The sequence below is a fragment of the Carya illinoinensis genome, chromosome 6 (assembly GCF_018687715.1).
Source record: "Carya illinoinensis cultivar Pawnee chromosome 6, C.illinoinensisPawnee_v1, whole genome shotgun sequence".
In the NCBI taxonomy this organism is placed as follows: domain Eukaryota; kingdom Viridiplantae; phylum Streptophyta; class Magnoliopsida; order Fagales; family Juglandaceae; genus Carya; species Carya illinoinensis.
In genome coordinates this window covers 29,954,495-29,978,751 of record NC_056757.1, presented here as the reverse complement: position 1 = coordinate 29,978,751, position 24,257 = coordinate 29,954,495, and the positions used below count along the sequence as shown (strand labels likewise).

The following is a 24,257-nucleotide window of genomic DNA, read 5'->3' as shown; positions in this document are numbered from 1 at the left end:
TCACACACTCTTTTAGAAAAAAGTAAATAAATATAAGACGCATATAAAAAAATTATTTTTTTAATTATAAACTCTACTTCTTTAAAAGGAAATGTACAAGACTTGCACATCTTAATATTATATATAGCATTACTTATATGAATAAAATGATATCAATAAGAGGTCATGATATTAGAATTATTTATACAAAAAAAAATGATTTGTACAAGTCTCAAATAGATAAGTCTCACACAGATCTTTATAAAAAAGTAGAATCTACTTTAAAATAATACAAAAAAATATTAGTTTTTTAGAACTGGGCCTATAGACACAAATAGATTATACAAAGTAAATCTATAAATCAATGTGACTTCATAAAATCTATTAGATCTATTTTATAATAAAAACAATCTTATAATCTAATATATTACATTAAGTCACATTAATTTATGAGTTTAGTTTTATATAATTTGTTTATGACTAAAATATTTTTCTTATCTTTTACTACAACTTTTTTTTTTTTTTTTAATAAAGGAGTTGCGCAATACTTTATCTATTTACAGCTTCTACTTAGCATATGAGTAATTAATCCTTGGACAGTGCTACATGCACCGTTGGTGGCTCCCGCTGGGAGTCGTCGTTAGGCAAAAAAAAAATTTTATATTTTTATTTTTTTTTTAAATTATTTTTTAATATTTTTAAAAAATATAAAAAAATTATAATAACATTAAAAAAATTCTTAATCATTAAGAAAAAAAAAAAAAAAAGGAGCGGGATGCCCTGCATTTTCCTTAATCCTTATCCTGACCTGTTTAAGGCTTCTAATACTGTCACTGGCCCAACTTGGGTGAGAGCCCAGGTGTTATAAGGAGCCCATTCCTGTTTCCCGCCAATTTGTCTCCCCAGTCCTTGGCGCGCGCCATTTCTGAGATCTGACACCATCGTAGGCGCTTTGGGAGATAGGATTCCTCGATCTCTCGAGTGTTGGATAGGGGAACGAAATGGAGATCGTTGGATCACGTAGGAAAGCTCTCCACTACGATGCCGTATCGACCATCCCTCTCTACCGCTCCGCTCCAGCGCTCGAAGTCAGACTTGAGGATTTCGAGCTCTTTGCCATGGATCGCCTCCGCGGTAGTCCATTTCTCATCTTCTTCGCTTTTACTCTTCCACTTCGTATTACTATCCATGAAATTCCCCTCTGAGCTAAACTTCTCGAACGGAAATTTGGAGAAATTTACTCTCTTGGAATTTATTGTTTGAGGATTATATTAATGCTTCGTTTGGTTCTCGAGCAACTGTACAAAAATAATCAGATCAATCAATTATTTGATTCCTTCACATTCCTCTCCTCTTTCAAAGCAATTGATCGAGATGTAGGGTTCTTATTTTTATTTTTCTATTTTTTCATATTTTTTTTCTTGTTTAAAAGTTTTGCCGATCCCATTGGCTGCTAAAAATATGTAGGAAAAGATAGAAATATTTAAGCGTGTGACTCTTTTTTAATACCTAATTAGAGCATTCAACAATCAACAGCTATATGGCTCCGTTTTATTGAGCTTTCTTCCTTACTAAAGGCAAAATGAAGTAGATATGACATCGACCTTATACTTACTTGATTTTGTTGCCTTTGTCATCTGACTTCAAATTTTCAACACGTGTTTTTCCAGAGTTGCGCTAATTCTGGGCTATTGTTTCTGGTGCAGTTCTTAAAGGGATTTCTGATGCTTTGTCCCGTGGAAAGAAGCCGGAAGAAATGCAACAAGTGGTAAATTTTATCGCTTAAAATTAATCATTTCCTGACATTAGTTCCATTTTAACCTACATGCTTTGCACAGGAACGCGATCTATGGAAAGCAAATATGAAGCATCCGGAGGCATCTGAGGTTGTCAACAAGGATATTATATCCCACTTTGTTCTCCGTCTCGCGTATTGCAGAACGTGAGATTTTGGTCCATCAGCTCCGTGCTTATATTTTTCCTTTTTATGTTTTATCCTAAAAGCTCTCGTTCTAATTGCAAAATGTTGTGTCTTAGGGAGGACTTGAGAAAATGGTTTCTTTCCATGGAGACTGCCCTATTTCGTTACCGTTTTATGTCTGAAAGCGTTGAAGCTCAGGTAGGCTCTGCTTATTCTATGTAGCAATTTCTTTTTCTCTTCTGAGATTCTATGTGGCACTTGGTTCTTCATTCAAGTCAGACAGTGATCCTTCGTTTGGATTACAGAGAGCACTGATGGCTGAATTTGACCTTCCATACAAAGCAGTTAGCAACGCAGAATTTGAGGTAATTATGTGCAATCTGGTTAATAGAGAAAACTTTACAAATATATGCAACTACTTGTAAAAGTAAGGTATTATTCTAATTCGTTAGACGACTGACTTCAGCCCATCTGATTCTCTAACATATAGTGCCTAAGCCTTCTGGAGTTTCAACCATTGTAAGTTTTATTGGTTAACTCATTTTCCTCCACAGAGTACGAAGGACAAATTGTGGCAAGTTGCACGTTCCGTCGTTCCGCCGTTATCAACTGGTACTGAGTTCAGTGGCCATTTATCATGTCAAAAACATTTTAGTTCTGTATTTTGGTCCAAATGGATGCACTCCACGCACTTGAGTGAATGTAATTTTCACCACGATTGCGTTAATAACAGTTTGAGTGAGTACTATAAATTCTATTTTGTCCTGGGATCTGAAAGCGACTTCCTTGCGTTGTATTGTCCGAAGTATTTGGTACAGGTACTGAAATATAATAAAACCTATAAGTTTCTCTTGGGCTTTGAATGGTACTAAAAAAGGGAACTTCTCTCATCAGAAGTATGTGTACATTACCGTGCCTCTTCAAATCTTGCTCACTGGCTGTTTTGGAAAGAAAAAGATCTAGAATTCTAGAAAATTTTGGTTCCTTCTTCTTGAAGTCTAGGTTCTGACCGTAAAAGTTTTAGCTTTCGTAGCTATTATTATTATTTTTTATATTCTAATCTTCTCTCTTTTTGTTTCTGCCCTTCTTTTGCAGCCGATACGGTATTCTACAAGGTTAGTTTATTGTTGTTTCTTCTCATCTGTTTTAGAAAAAGATATGTTAGTTTTATAGGCGGATATCCTGGTACAGATTATGGATAAGGTTAAAAAATGATATTGAATGTATAAGAAATATTCGCTTATAAAGTCTTGCCATCATGTAAATATGCTTGTATGCTCTGAACTTTTATTGGTGATTTTCACTTTATTTAAGCATCATAATCAGATATATCTAGAATGGATGAGCTTCCCCACCTTATAGTTTCCAGAGTAGTATCTCATCTCTAGTTTGGTAGTTTAATTTGGCTTATGTATTTTTATGTCGTTCCTAACCCCAATGAAGGTACCGTTTGAAGAAGTTCCAGAGCTTGTAGCTGGTCGTAGAGTGTTTGTCCATAAGGGGCATGCATACGTTGCCAGGAATCAGGTTACTTATAATTCTTGCTATTCTGTACTTGAGTGAAATAAAGGTCATTAGCGATCTTATGATGTTTTGCCCCCTCTTCACAGGTGGTTTCCCTTGTTGCCACACAATTCCGCAGTCATCTATCGAAGGCACTCATTCTCACAAACAGGTTGTTGTCAGCGGTGTAAAGTTCATAAAGTCATTATCATATGTTTGTAACATCTACCAGTCTCTGTTTCCTAAAATTTTTCTACATCATGTCCATAGTTTTGTTGATGAGCTAGCCATATATTTCCACAATGCATTGTTCTTTATTGTCAAAACAAAAACAAGGACTAGACTCTCAAAATGATAGAACTTGCTGTTTCTGCTTGCAGAAAGTGGATATCTACCATCAGAGAACAAGAGAGTGATCGGTTGGCTCCTGTAAGTATTGGATGATGTACCCATCAAAAGAAGTATTGGATACTGAACCTGTAGGTCAAACTAGGGCTATTTGTTTCAGTATGGTACTTGACATTTTTATTTGAATGTCTAGATTGTAGAAGCCCTATGCACAAGCTACTTGGGTCCTGACTATTCTGAGGTACTTTATTTAGTATATTAGCTTATCCTATTACTCTTCAATTACATATTTATTGTTCTATTGTGATTAATTTGTTGAACCACTTTAGCCAAGAGAACTGGGTGATATATCCATAAAAGAGATTGACCAAATAGCTCAGAGTTCATTTCCTCTATGCATGCGCCACCTGTTTGAAAAGGTAAGAGAATTATTTGTAGAATCATGATTACAATCGAGTCATTCATCATTCGTATGCTTTCACCCCTTTTTTTCTCTGACATCCCTTTGCATACATATATATATGTTAAAATTTTCCTTTGTTCATATGGTTTATTATGCCACTTATGTGCAGCTAAGAGAGGATCATCACTTAAAGCATGGAGGAAGGATGCAGTTCGGCCTCTTTCTCAAGGTTTTATTTCAAACCTGCATGATGTCGTTTCTACCTTTCTGGTCTATGTTCTTACATGGGTATTTAGCATTTCTATTATGTGAGGCTATGGTGTTTAGATGCATAATTCGCTAGTATGGTTTTTTTTTTGCTGGATATGGCATGCATATGCTTGTTGCACATTTCATGTGGTCGGAACCAGTAGGCATTTGTGTTGTTATTTCATGCAGGTACAACACATTAGTGTATGTGTCTATATGTAATTGGTTTAAATGTCTGTTCTTGTTTTATAATACTCTTGATAGAATCATTTATTTTCTTGCACTTTCTTGGCACTAGTTAGACTTCCTCGCGTGTTCTCTCTCATTTCTTCTAAATTTTCTTCCTGTGTAGGGTATTGGATTGAAGCTGGATGATGCCCTTGCGTTTTGGAAAGCTGAGTTCTCCCAAAAGGTAAGCATGGCACAATGGATTATTTTGCTATTTATGTTCGTATGCATATTGTTTGTATTCTTTACATCATCAATTGCAAGTTACAAAAAGCATCAATTCAAAAGGTTTATTTTAGTACAAATTCACCTGCACATTATATATATATATGTATATCAATTATCAGTAACGACTAGAAACCTGTGCCTATGCTGTTTGTGTACCTGTAAAGGTGTTTTGCTATGCACAGTGAGTTTATATATTGGAATAAAGAGCCTTGCTCTTTGCAAGCTCTATTTTGGAGGCTTCCTCTCTCACACTCTCTCTCATGTGTAGTTAAGTTTTGGTATATGCTTTGGTATGTAGTACCTTGTTCCTTGCATTGATAAAAAAATTTTATATCCTTGCTTAATCATTTAATTATAGGTTGGTGCTGAAAGATTTGACAAAGAATATGCATACAGCATTCGCCATAATTATGGGAGAGAAGGGAAGAGAACCGTAAGACATCAAAACTATCCCCTTCAAGAGACTAATATTAAATGCTGCATTCTTAAAGGAGCTGACCTCTGATTCAGAGATTCCCTGAGGGGGATTTTTTATTTCCTCTACTTGCTTGTGTAGATGTTTGTGGCATTGAAACATTTATGGATGTATATGCAGGATTATACTCCTTATTCTTGTCAAAAGATCATCTCTTCATCTCCCGGTGCAGGAGATCATCACGGGTGCCCCTATCGACATTTCAGGTCACTTCTATTACTAATTGTGATTGTCTCAATTATTGTCAATCATGAATCATAGAATTCAACTTTTTAGATATCAATATGGGGGTTACATATAAAAATATGTAAATATTAATGTGGAATTGAACCGGCTAAGCTGTTCAGAGCATCACGTTACATCCGACAACCTTGTCAACAACTTTCTGGACTTCAATCTATCATTAAGTCCCTGTAATTCCCCGAAATTGCATTTCTTTCTCATGTTCATGCCTAAAGCATGTAATGAGATTTTTTTCATCCTTTGGCTGATTTTCAGTTTCATAGTTTGTTATCACTAATAAAAAAATAAAAAAAATTGTCTCATCACCAATCCCACAAAGATGCCTCACATATACCAGAAGTTTGCACTTTGTACTTGATAACGTTTTAGAGTCATTGAACTTTTACTGGACAGTTGATTTCATGGCTTGTGCAATCAAGGAATGGTATAAAAATGTAAATCCTTTTTTATAAAAATGTGAATAAAATGTGCCATTTGTATCTGTGGATTAATCTTATTGCACAGAATGCCCCTTTTCGAAATGAAGTAGCATGTGTTAAAAAAACTGTATTCATTCCAGCATATTTTACTTACAGCTCTATGCCATCTACCTTTAGTAGCCATCCTTTCTCTGGGGTTAGAAATAGCAATCTAATGTGGTAGACTTTAATGACAAGGCAGGCTTTTACTGAATAAATCGATCATACATTTCTTAGTTAGTTCCAAATATCTTAGCACTGCATATTGTCATCGACACTACCACCACATTTGGAAATATTGGAAACAAACTCTAATGGAACATCTCTCTTGGCTTATCAATTTTATGTAACAGTGAAGAGAATCTAAGAGCTGCCCTCGGTAAAATGAGACTAAATAACAGGGCAGTTGAAGATGTAATGGACAAAGTGCGAAGTCGACATTATCAGGTTGGATATTATCAACTACCATAAATTTGATTTCAGATGGTTTTGTAGACATGTTGGTCAAGCTTTGGCAATAAATGGCTAACCTAAATGCAGTTGGCATGCACCTTGACGTTTGAAGCTATACATGGCACATCATGTGATGCTGGGATTAACCATCCAAATCAATACTTCACTGACAGCCAAAAGTACCTGCAATCAAAGGTAGATCTTGTTTTGAGAAGTCTAATCTAATCTAATTGTCATGGTAGAACTTTTAGTCACCTTTGCAAGTAATATTTGAATAAGATGTCCATTATCAACTATCCAGATCGACTTCCACAAGTTTGGTACCCCTGCAAAGAAACTTATATCAACCTATCAGATTGGATCTACCCAATGGCTTGAGCTGTTCCACTCCATTATTGTCCCTTGATAACTGGCTCATCTTATTTTGTGGAATGGATTTTAGGGAAAGTTTGGCCCTTCCAGTTTTATTTGGGAATCACTTCAATACCTTTTTTGGTTCCTTGAATTGCTTTGATATATCTGACCTTGGATGCCCATTCTCCGCTAACTGGACCATATAAGATATTTTTATGTATGACGTTCATATAGAATGAACTCGTTGTATCTGCTGATACTTATCATGATCTCAATTGTGAGCCTGAAATTAAGCCTGAGTGCCAGCCAAAAGTAGGGGTGTATCTATCCCTCAGTTTGAGCCGAAGTGGCTACGTTTGGATTGGACAAGATCAATCAGTTGAAAGGCCTCCTCTCTTTGAACTATTATTATTATTAACTTCATTTTTTATTTATTTTAGACCTTAAACAGCTAGATGATATATGAAATATTATGGAGGTCTTCTGCATTTTTCTTTTTGGAAAACAACATATACAAAGAGTTGTTTTACAAAATAAATATTTCAAACTGTCTGGCCGTCAACTTCCTTTGCAAATGTGTATCTGTCGTGCATTTGGCAGGTGTGGGCCGTCTCATTAAACTGGAATGAATGGCATTGCACTGCTATATAAACTGCCATGTTAGTTGGTAACTTGTATATTTTAAAGGAAATACTCTAACCACAAAAGAATTACACAAAAATAATCACACAAACTGACGTGGCTCAATATAGTTCATTAAATTGTAAAGTTACTTTTATTGTAAAGTAAATCTAACTAATCAAGCGAAGTCACATCAGTTTATAGGATTTTTTTTGCATGATTCCTTTGTGAATATAGTAGTACTCTTTTGTAAAATCGGTTATACACTTGTACCAATAGCACTAGTCTTTGCTCGTTATCGTAATTATTTTTCTAGTTAAAACTATAGGAACTAAATCTTGGACAATCATAAGTTAGATCTTAGCAATTTACAATGTTTCCAGTAATTCCTTTTGCAGAACCAGTCTACAGTGTAAAGAGAATTTGTGACCGACAGAGATGCAGTCCTCTTCAGGTTTTTTTTTAACCTCTTTCTATTAAAAATTTGGATCAATCCCCTCACCTCGCAAATCTCTATTTCTCATCATAGTTGTGCTTTATATGGTGATATAGTTGTGTAAGGCGGGTAAAGGACCTATAGTTGTAATCATTGAACTGAACCGGATCACTTTCTCATTTTTTGCCCATATGTTTTATTCAAGGAACCACAGTTCTTTGAGTCTGTTTTCCTGCTCATTTGTAAAGATGCTTGAGGCATTTCTACTAGTGGCAAGAGGCTAAGCTTTCTAACTACTTTATACCCGCTTTTCCAGTTTCTGCCTCTGTTTTTCTTTAAAAAGAAGGTCGCATAATTTTAGTTATTTTCATGCTTGATAACTGAATTTGGTGCGAATTCTCAACAAGGAACATTAGGGGTAGATCCTCCTTTTTCTTAAAATTGTGGGGGGTTGATGGGGAAATGTGGCATCTTAATGGCACCTGGGTTGTAATTAAAGGTAATCAAAAAGTGAAAATTCTTCACCACTGGAAAAAGGGGGTTTGAGCACGTGTTGCAACTTTGGACAGCTCTCAAATTCGTCCATCAGGTTGGTGTTCAGCTTGGGAATATTGAAGTTTGATTGATCAGATTAGTTGGGTTGACCCGTGATTTGTTGTAAGAAGGTTGAGTATATGTAAGAGTATTCAACCGGATTCCGGACCGGGTATCTGGTATACCTGGGGCGGGTATATCCCGATTATGACCCGGGTTGAAATCTGAATGAATCTGAATTTTTACGACCCAGAAATCTGGGTTTCGGCCTGTACCCAGGCTTTTACAACCTGGAAGTGTTGCTTCTACAGAATCATTATTGAAAACAGATCTAGAAATGAAATCCATGGCCTATTATGAACGAAGCGTGCCGTGTTGGTTTCCCCAGTTCTTGGTGATTTTGTGCCATGTATTATGTTTCTCCCTTGCCTGAAATAAATGGTTTTTAAATTTCCATTGCGATGCCCAAGTAATTTTGTTTTCAGATTATCTTCATTGATTGTCGTCATTTTTCATTGGTCACGGACCACTTTATATATATAAAAATATATCTATATATCAATGTAAGTTTGCAATGGAATGACTCTACATGAATTTGATCTTTTCACTTATTTCTCCAGTTCAGGTAAGCATCTTGGAGGATGCAGTCATTTATATGCGCATGTCCGTAACAAAACTAGTTCTGTTGTATCGAGTGTTTATGTATATAATGTAGGTAGGTGTGACTTTCGTGGACAATTATACAATGAGAATTGATTAAGATGCTGCATGGCAGTATGGAATTTTGATGGGGTTTCTAACAAATGTTCTTGTACTAATTTTAATATCAATGGAATCCTCTTTATTTGAGAATGCTTGAATAATATATAGTGCTGCATTAACACGTGGCCGGCCGCGTGCGAGAGAAACACAGTCGAGTAATATTTTCACAGCGGTCTGGTATCTACTTCTGCCTTTGGGTTTACATCCCTTGTCTTTTTGAGTGGTATACTATACATCTCTTGTTTATAGTTTCATAGACAACCTTATTTGTTGTTAACGTTGTGTCTAGGTGGACTTGCACACACGATCTTGTTTGTTACAACTTACAATCTGCCATTATGCACCTCAAAATTTAAGATGAAAAATCGGTGTTTGATCGGTGTCACTGTCCCACCCAACCCTTCCCCTCCCCCCCCCCCCCCCCCCCCCCCAAAAAAAAAAAAAAAAAGTGTGTTGGGTTCAAAAGCACAAAATGCCTTCTTTCTTCTTATGGAATCAATTGAAGAACTTATAAATGGATGGTACTAGCCTGCCTACAAAAGAAGTGAAAAAACAAAAGGGGAAAAAAAAGGATGTGGTGTGTTAGAAAGTGGTAGGATCATCTCGTGAAGTTAGGGGAAAAGAGGGATGTTGAGATAGGAATCTTTATTATTTAAGGTTAATATAAGTATTTTAATGAGATGATCAATGATCATAATGAAGCACGACATTATTTAACTAAGTATCATTGGAATATTCCTCCTAAAGGTGGTTCAATGAAAGTGTGGCGCTATTATGCCTAACAAAGTGACTTTCGGCACACTTCAGGAAATAGCGGATGGCTGTCATGAAAGCGTTCGAGTATTTTTTATTTTAACTATTCCCTACCAACAACTAGTGGAAGTCTTTACTTTATTATAAATGTATTTTAGCGTTTGTTTTCCGGCTCCCCAGAATTTGGGTGGGAGAATCCAAAAAAGCCCGCCTCCTTGAGGAATTCCTATTTAAACAAAGAAATGGGTGGCAGGTTTCTTTTTATGGGTTACAAAAAGGCTTTTTTTTGCTATGCTGGACCATTCACCAGGTTTCCATTTCTGTAGCATTTCCATGACAGGGTTGAGTTCTAAAGAAGATGAACAGGAAAGTACAAAAAACAAAGGTGGGTGGGTTCTGGTAAATTAAACAAGTTTGTAATTGTGGCTCCATTTCCAACCATGATAACAGCCTATATATTCTATTGGGAAGGATACAATAATAGAGGAGTCAAGGAGCTTGCTTTCAAATTGCCATTTGTCTTTGGTCGGTTTTTTTGGGCACTCATATCTGAGCATTAACTTAATAAATTCGCGATGGGTTGTTTGATTTATCATGTTCCATACAGTAAAAGTAAATGAAACATGGAGATGGTGCAGAATGTTAGCTCTTTCCGACACAATACAAAATGGTCCTGACCCTAGCTATTCATTCAGACACACACACACAGAGGCCCCCCCCCCGGCCCCTCATGATAATATAGGAGTTTAGACATAAGAAATACGCAGTAGCTACGAGGGCTCTATAAAATTAATTTAACTTTATAAAACACAAATTTCTTGATCAGTTACGACATACGACAAGTTGTACTCCTACAGATAAATGAGACGGTGTCCATGGAACAACCTCTGCAGCAGATTGCCCCCCTACTGGTAAATATGACGTAGATGATTAGATAATTAAGCTTGCGTAGTCGGTAGTACTGTCTCACGCAAACATTCTTGACCCATCTTTTTACTTTCTATTTGCAACTATTGCCTTTTTTTTCTTTTTTCTTTTTTCTTTTTTGGATAACCTGTTTAGGATATACAGATAAATAAATTATATATCATTTATTCACTTTTCTTGTTAATTATTCTTCTATTATTAAATATTTAATTATTTATCTGGTTAACTCCCAATTTTAGACAGAAATCCGAAGAAATATTTATCCGAGTTCGGACGACTCGGATCAAGGCTCTCACAGTCTCATGCAATGAATGACCTTAGGCTATCAGTAGGATAGAAGGTTGCTTCTATGTTAACATTGCTTGCTTTCGTTTCTCATCTATAATTTCTTCCATTGTTCTTGTTGTTGTTGTTTTTTTTTTTTTTTTTTAAATTTATTTATTGAACGCAGGTCCATATGTATATTGGATTTTGATGTAGGTTGACTTAGACCTTGACGTTCGTGCAATCCAAAATCCAATGGATAAGAAGAGACTACTGTTGCTACACGTTAGGAAGGCCCCCACAGCCATATGATAATACAGCCGAAACCCCCAGGAGGTAGAGAGAGGATTGAGGAAAATCTTTTTTATCAACCATGGAGATGTGAAGCATCAAAGAAACTCTTGGTTCCTTCCTCCCTTTCTTTTTGTACTTGGTTCTTTATCCGATTTCCAAAAGTTGAAAACAACTACACCCTGTCGCTTTTGTTGCCACTCCTTTTTTTTTTTCTTTCTTTTTTGTTCCTTCTTTACTCTCTCTCTCTCTCTCTCTCCCCCTCATTTTCTTTCGTTATTGTTATCTTTTACATGTTTTTCTTCCCTTGCTACAAGGCTGCAAGCCTAAAAAGGAAGGGAGAGAGACTTGGAAAGCATTTCTACTCTTTCATGGTCGCTCTCTTTACCATTTCCGGTCTCCCTCCCTCTTTCCATCCCTCTACCTGTCGACCTTTTCTCAGTTGAATACATTATCTCTTGTCTTAGTTATCACTCCCCATAATCCCACATAAACAGCTCAATCTCTCTCTTCCTCTGTCGCTGCTTCTAGCCACAAAGAGAGTTCATTCTCTCTATACACTTTTTAGTAGAACCGTGTGTCAGAGTTAATGGCTGGGAAGTCCAAACCAGGGATCTTCTGGTTTATCTTTTGCCCTATGGCTATAACTATTTCCACACTTGTTTAGCTTACCAATTTTCTTGCTTAACTGTACTGTTCAACTGGCAATTTTTTTCGAAATTATCTCCAATTGGACAGCTTGGAAGTCACCAAAGACAAGATTTTTGCCTCTTCAGTGCTCGGTTCGTGGGTTTTCCCGAGGTACCGGTACTGAACTTTTTCTTATTCATCGGTTTGTGTTTTTTTTTTTTTGGTGGGAGGCTACCTCATCTTTACAATTTTATGAACTGGGTTTCTAATTGTTGGGTTCTTTACCCTGTATTTAGCAATGAAAATCATTCCTTTCTTTATTCCCATGTCCTGGTTTTGAGGGATAATAGGTCTAATCATGTTTGTTAAGCTCATCAGTACAAAGTAGAAAATCTTAGGAACTGGGTGGACTTTGTATGTTGCAATAGAAATCATTTCATGAGAAAAAGCCATACTGGGAAAGTGAATGTAAACAGTGATAATCGTAGCGATTCAATTGAATATTTATCTCTAGGAAAAAAAAATGCTGGCAACTTGCTCCAACTTACAGGTTTTCTATTGAAAAGTAGAAAAGAAAAATTTTCATCTCGATACCAAAGGTAAGCTTGTTTAAGGAGCTTGATGTTGAATTAGTTTGATCAAATTTGGGAAAACAAACGAGAGATATTTTCACGGCTGCATGTGCTTATTATGAGATTGCCGACTACTACGAAAAGGTCCTGTCTTTTGCAGCTTCCCTCAATTTATTCCTTGAAATAATCTGCTTCACATAATTCTTTCCCCCCCCCCCCCCGGCCAAAAAAAAACAACACCCCACACACACAAACACTCTCTCTCTCTCTGGTTTGAGCTCTACTTAATAGACTAATTCCAACAACTAATTTACAACCATGTTGAAATTAAATCAATTTGCTCAACGTGTGTAATGGATGGTCTGTGCGATTTAGGACAAAAAAGGAGGAAAAAAAAAAAAAAATCTTGATGCTGCTCCCCGATTTATAGTTGAACTGCATTGATTCTGTTGCTGGTTCTGGCAGTTCAGAAGTGTGTGAGACTAGAAATCTGTATAGAGGGCTGGTTGACTGGCAAGCTGAAGGAACCTGGGCTTTGTGTGATGGAATCATCATCATCATCAGTATCAACAAAGAGGGCTCGAGCAGCTGGGAATGGAGGCCTGGTCCCTTTATGCTTGGTTGATGGGTGTAATTCAGACCTTAGTAAATGCAGGGATTACCACCGACGCCATAAAGTATGCGAAATCCATTCTAAGACCTCAAAAGTTACCATCAGGGGTCAGGAACAACGATTCTGCCAGCAGTGCAGCAGGTAAGAACTAGAATACTTACAGAGGCAGAATACTGTAGTTGTGTCTAGTATGTGTAAATTTGTAATTTTTTGGTTAATTTAATCTAACTTTAACTTGGTATATTGTTGAATTTGTTGTGGTCATCATCTTTTCTCCATTATGGGCCTTTAGTTTGTTTTTGGTACCTTCGTTCTTGACCATGGTGTCATGTTACCAGCTTAAAGCGTACAAATGTACAAGATAATTGGATTGAGGCTGCACATACCTCAATCTTGGTTGTCTTGACTTTGTTTTGTAAGTCCCATTTGGCTGCTCAGCATTTGCTGCTTTTAAATTATTTAATGGTAATTTTAGAGTCTCATTGGCTTTCAGTACTTGATGTGCTTCAAAAGTAAGAAACCATCGTTCCATGCATTACCTTTGCTTTACATTTTTCCTCTATCTTCCTTTTATTTATTTATTTTTGAAATTTTTTCTGTCATTCAAAAGCTTTACCTACATATAAACATGCATCTCCTTCCTTGCCAAATAATTTTGAAACGTGCGAAAAAGTAGTTTCCTGGATATATTCCATTTTTAATATTCTCCTTGACTTTTGTTCGTTTATGTGTATGTATGGGTGAGAATGTCACATGAGGAAGACTGAAGAGCCAGAATATTTTTTAAAGGGAAAGGGAAAATGGGGGAAAAGCATTTTAGCTAGTAATTTGATAAACTGTGGCGACAAATACAGGGCTGTCAATGAACTAGATTTATAATAGAGATTCCTAGTGATAAGAATAATGTTAGATGGAGTATAACAAGGCATTCAAAGTTTGCCTAAGGTTAAATTAGACATAAGAATAGCATCTGAATCTGTCTCTAGTGGGAGTCCTCTTAACGAACACATTTCTTTTTAGCATTTGCAGAGACCCTTAGATCTTTTCATTCCTCTGAGGAACATATCTAATGGTTCATAATTTGCAGTGCCTGATAGGTATTTTTGGTTGGGTTCGCTCAATACATACTTTATCCTTTCTTTGTATGCTTGTTTTATTGCCATCCCTTTCAATGCATTATTTAGGTTCCATTCCCTTGGGGAGTTTGATGAGGGAAAGCGAAGCTGCAGGAAACGTCTAGATGGACACAACCGACGACGTAGGAAGCCTCAACCAGAATCTGTGTCCCTAAATTCGGGAAGGCTCCCCTCCAGCTACCAAGGTTGAGATTTTTGTTTTGCTGCTGTAAATTTTCATCCACTCCCTTCAGGAGCCGGATCTTATTTTTGTTGTTTTAGGAAAAATGATTAAGATACTGTATTGATCTTTGAAACTTCGTCGTCCCAGGCACCAGAATCTTAACTTTCAGTAGTCCACAACTATTTCCGCAAGGTCCTGTAGCGAGCTCTGCTTGGTTTGGGGCTGTCAAAGTTGAGAGTGATACTGCTATGCTGTACAACAGCCATTCACAATTGAACTTCTTTGATAGAAAAAACATAACTCCTGATTCTTTATGCCACAATTACAAAGAAGGAAAGCAGTTCCCATTTTCACAAGGCACTAGTTCCTCCCAGCTTCCTGGAGCTGCTGTTTGCCAACTGCCACCGGATGCTAATTTTGCATCCAACAATGCTAGTAGCAGCAGCCAGAAAGAGTTCTCTAATGAATTAAACCGAGTCATCAACTCTGACTGTGCTCTCTCTCTTCTGTCATCAACACCAGCTGAGACTCGGCAGGTTGGTTTGAGCCAAATGATGCTGCAGTTCAACCCGAGCCCTTTGGCTCAGTCGTCCTTGGTCCCCAGTCTGCAATATAATGGTTTAGGAATGGAGGGCAAGACAATGTCTTCTGCTTTGGTTAATGACTGTAGTAGCAATGCCAATCTCCATTGCGAGGGTATGTTTTCGATTGGGCCTGATAGTTCATCTGCAAGCGGGCCTCACCAAACGCATTCCTTCTTGTGGGAGTAGTTAATATACATATATACGCCATGTCTGCCTCTCTCCTTTGTAATCTCTTGAAAGCGGGAGCTTTTAGCGGATGAAACCAACTTGAGATTTCCAATGTGTCGCTGAATGTAAAATCTTTCTATCGACTATGGAAGAATTTACGTTCCTTGAGGAAGATGGAGGTCATGTCTTTATATAATGCTGTGTATATCTGTCTTCTTTCCTTGCAAAGAACATGAGCCACCTAAAAAGTTGGTTTGTAACGATCTTACTCTCTGGTTGATTTCAAAGGAACCATCAAGTTCTTTTTTCAAGGAGGAATATTATGACGCAGTTGTTACCCCGAATATGAGAGAGAGAGAGAGAGAGAGAGAGAGAGACTCTTGGATGGGGATTACTTATCAGATTGTCATAATTCTAAGGTTGGTTTCCATGTCCCACGTTGATTATCAGCGATGACGTTGATAACCCACGTGAGTTCTTTGGTTTCTGTGGAGGGCATATAGCCGTGCAGGTTGTAGAATTTTCATTGATTGGAGGGACAAAATTTGAAAAAAAGATATGAATTTTAATGATTCTTTCTTACAAGAGGGAGCAAAGAATCCCATAAATTCTGTTTTGACTTTGAAATCAATTTTAACTTTCTTGCAAATCACGTTAATTATTTTTGAATATGGCCTTTGATTTGTTTGAATGAATCCAATAATACGGAGTGTGCTACCACAAATGCACAATGATTAGAGACGATTAAAGACAATAATTATGACTACTGCAAATGCTGGAGTCTGTGGTACTTCTTCAACTCCCACGAGGAACCTCCTTTTCCAACCATCTCACTTTTCTGTACGTATATTCCCCTCACGGCGCCAATACAGACAGATCAATAGCCATTCCTGTTGGCCAAGAAACAAGAAATTAAAGAATATTATAAATAAAATTCTCAAATAAATGATTGATGTATTATGGTTGTCGATGTTCTTGAAAAGTGCTTGATGATAATAATCTGATCTCGAAGATTTTCCATTAATTCAGCTATGCAGGCCTACTATTCATGCTGCAAGATCCAAATAATTTCTTCTAACCAACCATTATTGATTTGGTACCTTGCAAAATTTTTTTACCCATAAATGGTTTATTTCCATTCTCATTCTAGATACAGATACAGATTAGATATATAAATTAAGTTCGTTTAGATGTTAAGTTAAATGGAGATGAATTGGTTCTTTATAAATAATTCTTAGTTGAGATAGTTAAGTGAATTCTGTAGGGTCTACTTAAAATAAATTTAGATATATTTAAATATTAAGATGAATTTATATATATTTATGAAAAATTAAAAAAAGTTGTAAGTCCGTGTGTCAAAAGAGGTATTAAATTAAAAAAAGTTATAAGTTTTATGTATAAAGAAGTTTTGAATTAATATAAATTTAGTGATTAGAGAGTTAAGTATTTAAATATTAGACTCAACTTAAAATTAAACTGAATTCATTTTAATTTGGTTTAAATTATAAACTGGAATTAATTAATATACTTAATCCAATTATGACACAGATACATCAAAGTGGGGGAATATAAAGTAGTTGTTTACTTACTGCTCTGCCCATGTGGTGGTTGGTTGAAAGCTGTCTAATATTTGGCATCTTTGGTGATGAAAGCGATCTGAAGCCCTTTTTCTTTTTCTTTTTTTCTTTTTTAACTGAAGTTATTTTCATTACCATAAAGTTGTACGAACAGCTCCATGGACTATTATTGCCAGCACTAGTGTCCTCAAAATCTCAAAGTTTTATTCAAATACAAGTTACTGTTTAAAAACGCCAATTATGGAGTTTATTATAATTATTAAAAATTAAAATATAAAATTAACCATTTAAATATATTAGCTTTTGTGGAAGTTTTTGTTAGGCACTATAAGATCAGAAAAAATAAAGCAAAATGTGGAATCACTTACACACAATATAATGTAATTTATGTGATTCAATAACGTGTTTACATCCACACTTAAGTCCATGAAATTGTTGAGAATTCTATTTAAGATGATAATTAGAGATATAGTGCAACGGTCGTATAAGTGAATAATACAATATATGTACGTATATACATATATCTAGGACTGTTCATACGGACCGGATAAAATCCGACCCGGTCCGAATTCCGGTTCCTGGTTCCGGCCCGGATTTAATCCGGACCGAAATCCGGATCGCAAAATCCAAATCTATGCGGTCCGGGTACGGATTTAGAATCCGAGTACCGGATTAAAAACCCGGTACTCGGTTTCATTTATTTATTTTACCCCGGCTACATATCCAGCCCCCTTCTCTCTCTCTCTCTCTCTCTCTCTCTCTCTCTCTCTCTCTCTCTCTCTCTCTCTCTCTCTCGTTCATCTAAGAGTGAAACCCTAGCCGCCGCTAATCCTTTCCTCAGTCTCTCTCGCTCTCATCAGTCGTGGGGGCCTTCTCCAGGAAGTAAAGCCTTCTCCAGTTGAAATGTCGTCCCAAGGTTTGTTCTCTGCAATATGGGTCCCTTTTATTCCGATTTGGGTTTGTTTTATTACCTTTGTTGTTTTTTGTTATCGTTTTTTCTGGATATATGCAAGTGTGTATGCCGTTACCTTTGTTATTTGTTATTGTCGATTTTTCTGAATATATGCAAGTGTGTATGCCGTTAGTGATTTCTCTTGCTCGAAATGTTCATTTATGTTTAGGTAGTTCAGATCTGTGTGTATCCTTTTTTGTATGGATTTTTTAAGGTCAGATCTGTGATAGCATCTATTCAAGTTCAGATCTGCAACATTTTTTGTAGGGTTTTTTTTTTCCTTTTATTACTTTGTTGATTTGGGTCTGTTTTGTTGTCATTTCTTTGTGTTTTACGCTTAGATCTAGGGTTCATTTTTTGTTTTGATCGTTGGAGTCTGCTGGGCATTTCATTGCATTAGTTTCATCCTAAACATCTCAGAAAAAAGAATGGTAAAGCAGAGAAGACTTAAGAAATTACGTTCTGTTTTGTTATTATTCTGTTTTTATCGTTTCATCATTGCCAAAATGATAAGTAACTCAAGAGGGATCGAGTGCAATTGTCACAACATTAATAAACTGAGTTACGCATTTGAAACAATCTAGAACCAAATCTAGGCCCCTTATAGTGAGGTTATATATGAAACTTATGAATTATGGGTTCATAAACTTAATCTTTCCAACAATTGGTTTAATGATTTAACATTCAATCTTTGTTCATGATTATGCTTTTCAGACATTCCATGGTTTGTGCACAAGGTTTTTCTATTTAAGAAATTTGCAATGCTGTTGACGTGTTGGGATTATACTATGTGGTAAACTAATTGATAGGAGCCCCAACCTCCAATTGTGATTTGCTTTAGGTTCACTCTTTAGTGTATGCACAAGCTTTATCAGTGTAATTTCTCACTTTTTGCAGATAATAAAAGATTTTCCAAGAGATCTCATTTCATTGAAGAGGGCCCAAGTGCTATCCTTTTACATTGGTGGACCTGATCTGTCCTTGAATCTTGTTCAACAGGTGCCTTTTTTTGTTATTTCCTGAAAAATTTTAAAAGAGCCTTTTCCATTTGATTATTTTTGCACATGTATGGAGAGCAAGGTTGACAAAGTATTTACTGGACTTGACATTTGATGTGGCTGAACACATGTTAACTTGAGGTTGTGAACATTAGTTATCTCATGTCAATTTGGTCCTGTACAATTTGTCAATTGAACAGGTTCTACCCAAAAATGAAGAAGAAAATTTCATATATGGCATGCTTGCTTTTCCTTTGCTGGAGCTTAACCAAATGGCAGATGCTGAGAAAGCTGCAAAAAAGGGATTTGAGATCAATGGGCAAGATTACTGGGCACAACATGCCGTGAGTTAAATTACTTCAGTGCATTTAAAGGATTTTTATCCTCCAGTTCTCAAGCTTTTTACTTCAATTTTAAAATCGGATTTTTGATATATAATATTAGAATATTGAGTATTTTAGATGGATTGTGGTTTGATACTCCCTTTAATGCTCTCTATATTGGGAAATAAAAGCTATGATGAGTTAGGAGGATATTGATAATGTATGTAAGCGTGGTTCCAAGATTTGATCATGAACCTTACGAAAGTATGATTTAGAATAATTAGATTGGTAGTTTGTATTACTGCCAATAAGTTCTTGCAGTAAGAAGGATTTACTATTTACTAGCACCTAGATTATTGATATTGATATGAATTTTATGCAGCTGTGCCATGTTCTACAGTATGAGTGCCGGTTTGAAGAAGCAGTACAGTTCATGGAAGGATGCTCATCTTCTTGGAGGTCTTGTTCTTCATTTATGTATGCATATTAATTTTTCTGCATAATACTTTACATGAATTTAATCTCTCTCACTTTCTTGGAGGTCCTAATAATCTTTCATCTCCAGGCTGACACATAATTGGTGGCATGTAGCTCTTTGTTACTTGGAAGCTGGTTCTCCAATTCAAAGAGTCTTAGAAATATATGATAATTGTATTTGGAAGGAATTGGAAAAAAGTGATGCTGTGGGTCCTGAGGTGTGCTATTTTGTGTAATTTGAATAAAATCCACTCTCTTTTTGTCGTTTTTTTTAGTTTTACATGTATTTTTATTGCTAGGCAAATTAAGTGAAACTTTGATATAAGAGTTGATATTTTTCAACTTCTAAAGTGCACAATCAAATTTATTATTGTTTTTTATAAAAAAAATCAGACCCAGGTTCCGGTCCTTGTTAAAAAATTTATTCTTGGATACATTTAGGCTTTTTATATGAGTTTTTTATTTTTATTTAAAAAAAAAGAGAGAGACCCGGGTTCAATCCGGAACCCGGAATCTGGGTTTTTCAAAACCTGAATTCATCTAGGTTCCGACCCGTTTCTGACCCAGGTTAACCCGGTTCGAGTTCTAGCCCGGATTTGAAATCAGGGTTCCGGTTTGAGTCTACCCAAATTTCCGGGTCGGAACCCGGATGAACAGGCCTACATATATCTAGTCAAATTACCTAGATAGTGGATCAGGTTGGTCAAATCAAAAGTCAAGACTCAGAACGAGTAAAACAATCTTTCCTGGACGACGGACCCCCACAATGCTTGTCTATGATCGCAGTGACTTGCGCCTATAAGAGCATCCACATTGGTCTATATCTTTGTATATGCAAAATCATCTCTTTTGCATATATACTTTGTCATTCAAACAAAACTTTCATATTGGCTTATGCATATTTGAGACAAAATAATAACAAAATATAATATTTTATTATTTTGGAGGAGAGAGAAATAATAGTGTGTGGAAGAGCGTGGGAGGAGAGAGAAAAAATAAGTAAAATATATTTTAGAGAGTAAATAGTAAATATGTAAAAGTATAAAATTACTGTTTATAACTAGTCAAATATTTAAAGATGGATAATCCAATGCAGTTAAATTTATGCTCATATTATGTAAAAATAACTTTACATATACATATATATATATATAGACCAATATAAATACTCTAAATCTCCGCTCTATGGCCAAAGCCTCATTAAAAATCTACAAACAAACAAAAATATAATGATTCTTTATTAGGTCGAATCATTAAAGCGGGCGTCACATACACAATTATGCTCCACAAATTCCATTCATTAATGAGTTGGATGAGTCAATAAACAGTTTCCAAATAAGATTTTCTAAAGCCCAATGATCACGTCATGACATGCTTTGGTACCGGCCTTTTTTTTCCTCCCCGCACAATATGCTCTATATATGTAATGGTTGTAAAATGGTGCTTGAGAGAGTTGAGCCTAGTAATTTTAATTATTGATTATTATGGCAAAGATATATAGATGATTGATTTTCTTTGATCTTTTTAACATGTATAATATCTTTGCCTACTTACGTCAAGATTGCATTCAATCGTTTAATTATATAGTATTGAACGAAAAAAGGTTGTCCAAACTAGAGTAATGCTGCATTACGAGTCGTGAGCTCTCAAGTTAGGATAAAATTTAGGGTAATGTTATTTATGATCATCTTAATTTTTATTATTCTCTTATCATTTCATAATGTGACATTAGATGATTGAAAATTATTTATTATATTTTATTTATAAATATATCATTTAATGACATATCATAAGATAATGAAAGGATGATAAAAAAATAGATAATTGAATAGATTTTTTCTAGAACTTAAAGGATAACTGAATCGTATGATCAAAGTAGTTCTAATAATCACTTTACTCGTTTTTACCCTATTTCAAACAGATGCAAATTATATATGCAACTCTTGGTTTTACCCAAGTGTCTCTGCCACAAACAATAATGGAGCTTTCAACTGGTGCGATAAAAGAAAAGAAAGGTGACCTGCAAAGAAGCATGACCAGAGCAAAAGCAACGTGCAGTCAGTATTTCTCAAAGTGATAGGACATAGATAAACTTGGGAGGAGAGAAACCCCACTAGCTAGACGAGACTTCCTCAACACGTACGAGAATTACCAAATCTGGAATAAGGTCCACGTGTCATAATAGTTGACATTGACGGTGTCTACCTTAAAATGGCAAGAAATCTGACATGGATACGTAGTTATAATCGATGATCAGTCCCCACAACATTCAACTTTAGCCGTTGGATATATCATCAACACTATACTTCTTTGATAGTTCCAAGTCCAACCCGGCCTTTTGCTTTACTAATAACCCACGTCCAAAATTATAAACTTGGTATTTGCAGTACTGTGATATGAAGCGGTACTCCCAAAGCTACTAGTTCTTTGACTTTGGAATTAATTAATTTCTGACTAAATCTTTTTTTAGTACAGAAGATGCTAGATTTTACGTACCCAGATCAGATGATGATGAACTTTTATGAGGATTAATGGCCATTAAATAGGCCGATTTGAGGGTGTTGAGACAGTGAAGAGCTGTAAACTTGAATATTCATACATCCCCACATCAAAATGACTGAGTAGGAGTAGTACGTAGTACTACTGTGTGTTGCATTCCCTATTTATCATCAAAGAAGAAAGCTGGTGTGCAGACTTTCACATTAAATCCATACCTTATATAATTTCTCTGTCTTTGATCTGCTGGAAGCTTTTTACTCCAAATATTAGATCCATTCATTAGAAGTGAGTTCAAAAGGATGGGAAATTATTCGAAATAGACTCAACAATAGACTGTATATATAGTTACCACTACTCGAGAGCGCTGAACTAATGGGTCTCGGCCCTGATCTGCAATATCTTGTACTGCTCGATCCTAGCTTTTTGAGAGAATGACAGAAGATCAAATCTGTGGAGTGGAGACCACAATATTCTGATTGATGATGGGAGAGGTTGAAAATAAAAGCCAAGGCAAGTGGTGGTCAGCTGTCGCATTCTAATTTGGATTCATTTCGATCTTTCAATGTCTTTGGTTAGCTATATATATGTATATATGTGCAAGTCGTGTGTGTGTGAGCCCTCCTCCAGCTAGCTAGCTTTTGCATTTCTCCATCATTCTTTGTATTATGTTTTTTTTTTTTTTTTTGGTATTTCTCCATCATTCATTATATTTTGTATTCTTTGTATATATTATGTTAACTGTAGTGCTGCTTGTCTTGCATACATGCATTGTACCGCAAACCATCACTATATATATATATATATATATATATATATATGTTTAAGGGTATATGCACCTCCTCCATTAACAAAAGTTGCGTATGAATGATGCAGCTTGTCACTTGTTAATATTTCAAGATATTTACCTAAATTGTTATGATTATGAGAATTAAACGAAATTAGTAGTTAATGAATGGTATTAGAATTTTTGGATCAATGATTAGATCACATTTAACAATTGGTATCGAAATAGAGGCTACGCCACGAGTATGAGTTACTGTAGGTACAATGGTAGAGTCAAGAATTTATTCTAGGGAGGGCCAAACAAAACTAGAACAATATACATAAAATATTTTTTATTCTACTTTTATATAATTTTTTTTACGATATATAATAATCTGATAGGAATATTTACAATAAAAATAAATTAAATACGCTTAATACAACTTATGCATTAAAAAAGTATTTAATATATCAAGAACAATATATAATATCAACAACATAAAGACATTCATACAAATATATTAAACAAAAGAAATACATATTGTCTAAAATTGTAACTTGTGTTCTTTTAAACAAACAAAATCATCAAGTATTGAATCTAAATCAAAATTCTTAACTATTTCTCTTTCAATATAGACAATGAAAATAGGTTAAAAATACTAGTACTTGTTATAGTTAGATTTTTTTTAATTTTATTATAATAAAAATATGCATTTTATTTTATATGAGATGTGTTTTATTTATTTCACTTTTATATCAGATTAAATTTTATGGAGGGGCCAAAATAATTTTTAGAGGAGGGGCCAATACATGATAAATTAATATTATTTTATTAAATAAAAAAAATTAATATATATATTTTTCTTTTTCTGTTTTTTTTGGGGGGAGGGGGGACGGGGCGGGGGGATGGCCCTGCACCAACGTTCTGCCACTAGGTAGGTATATATATACACACATACATATATATATGTACGTAGTGTCAAATTATTGAATACTAATAGATAAGTGGAGCCAAATGGTTATTATTGCATCAATGTCAATAAATTTATATGGTTTCCAAGAATGTCAAATTCAAAAGTGTGGTGGAATGACGTTATGATCACGAGGATTAAAAACTTAACTAAATTAGTATGTAACAGTAGTCTCGAGACTTGTAGATCAACATGAGTTAGGTTACACGTTTAACTTTCTTCTTAAATTCCAAGTTGGGGCTGCTCTATCTTTCAAGGTATAGGGTGACAGAAAGAACACGGCAACCGATCATGTCTAAAATACCGGCCTGTAGATAATATTTTCAAGGACGTGATGAGAACGGAAAGAAAAATGTCATGCATGCATGGTTAATTGTGTATTAATTGAAATGGCTTTCATAT

The 24,257-nt window shown here is 35.5% G+C and overlaps 2 protein-coding genes and 1 long non-coding RNA gene across 6 annotated transcripts; all 3 read left to right on the top strand.

The window, feature by feature from the left end:
* Nucleotides 1–874: 874 nt before the first annotated feature.
* Nucleotides 875–9,285, top strand: LOC122312354 (probable DNA primase large subunit). 2 transcript variants are annotated; one of them, XR_006243170.1, is made up of 20 exons: nucleotides 875–1,113; nucleotides 1,686–1,747; nucleotides 1,818–1,921; nucleotides 2,017–2,098; nucleotides 2,206–2,265; nucleotides 2,455–2,512; nucleotides 2,996–3,015; nucleotides 3,344–3,427; nucleotides 3,511–3,575; nucleotides 3,784–3,832; nucleotides 3,945–3,992; nucleotides 4,081–4,170; nucleotides 4,324–4,383; nucleotides 4,756–4,815; nucleotides 5,218–5,292; nucleotides 5,455–5,540; nucleotides 6,389–6,482; nucleotides 6,576–6,683; nucleotides 7,847–7,917; nucleotides 9,054–9,285. XR_006243170.1 is itself a non-coding variant. In XM_043126929.1 (20 exons), exons 1-19 carry the CDS (start codon nucleotides 981–983, stop codon nucleotides 7,877–7,879), a joined length of 1,356 nt encoding a protein of 451 aa, XP_042982863.1. In that variant the 5' UTR covers nucleotides 875–980; the 3' UTR covers nucleotides 7,880–7,917; nucleotides 9,054–9,285. The 2 variants fall into 2 exon arrangements, 1 of the variants encoding a protein (XP_042982863.1); XM_043126929.1 differs by having other exon boundaries at nucleotides 7,862–7,917.
* A 2,194-nt stretch (nucleotides 9,286–11,479) lies between these two features.
* On the top strand, nucleotides 11,480–15,607 carry LOC122313219 (teosinte glume architecture 1-like). Of its 3 annotated transcripts, none has more exons than XM_043128011.1 (4): nucleotides 11,480–12,231; nucleotides 13,103–13,386; nucleotides 14,430–14,566; nucleotides 14,692–15,607. In XM_043128011.1, exons 2-4 carry the CDS (start codon nucleotides 13,175–13,177, stop codon nucleotides 15,312–15,314), a joined length of 972 nt encoding a protein of 323 aa, XP_042983945.1. In that variant the 5' UTR covers nucleotides 11,480–12,231; nucleotides 13,103–13,174; the 3' UTR covers nucleotides 15,315–15,607. The 3 variants fall into 3 exon arrangements, with proteins under 3 accessions (XP_042983945.1, XP_042983944.1, XP_042983946.1); XM_043128010.1 differs by having other exon boundaries at nucleotides 11,482–12,231; nucleotides 13,098–13,386; XM_043128012.1 differs by having other exon boundaries at nucleotides 12,078–12,237; nucleotides 13,098–13,386.
* Nucleotides 15,608–17,451: 1,844 nt separating this feature from the next.
* Nucleotides 17,452–19,890, top strand: LOC122313218. Its single transcript, XR_006243318.1, has 5 exons — nucleotides 17,452–17,789; nucleotides 18,723–18,824; nucleotides 19,024–19,167; nucleotides 19,529–19,623; nucleotides 19,712–19,890. It is a non-coding gene; the product is annotated as an uncharacterized LOC122313218 (long non-coding RNA).
* The last annotated feature ends 4,367 nt before the right edge of the window (nucleotides 19,891–24,257 follow it).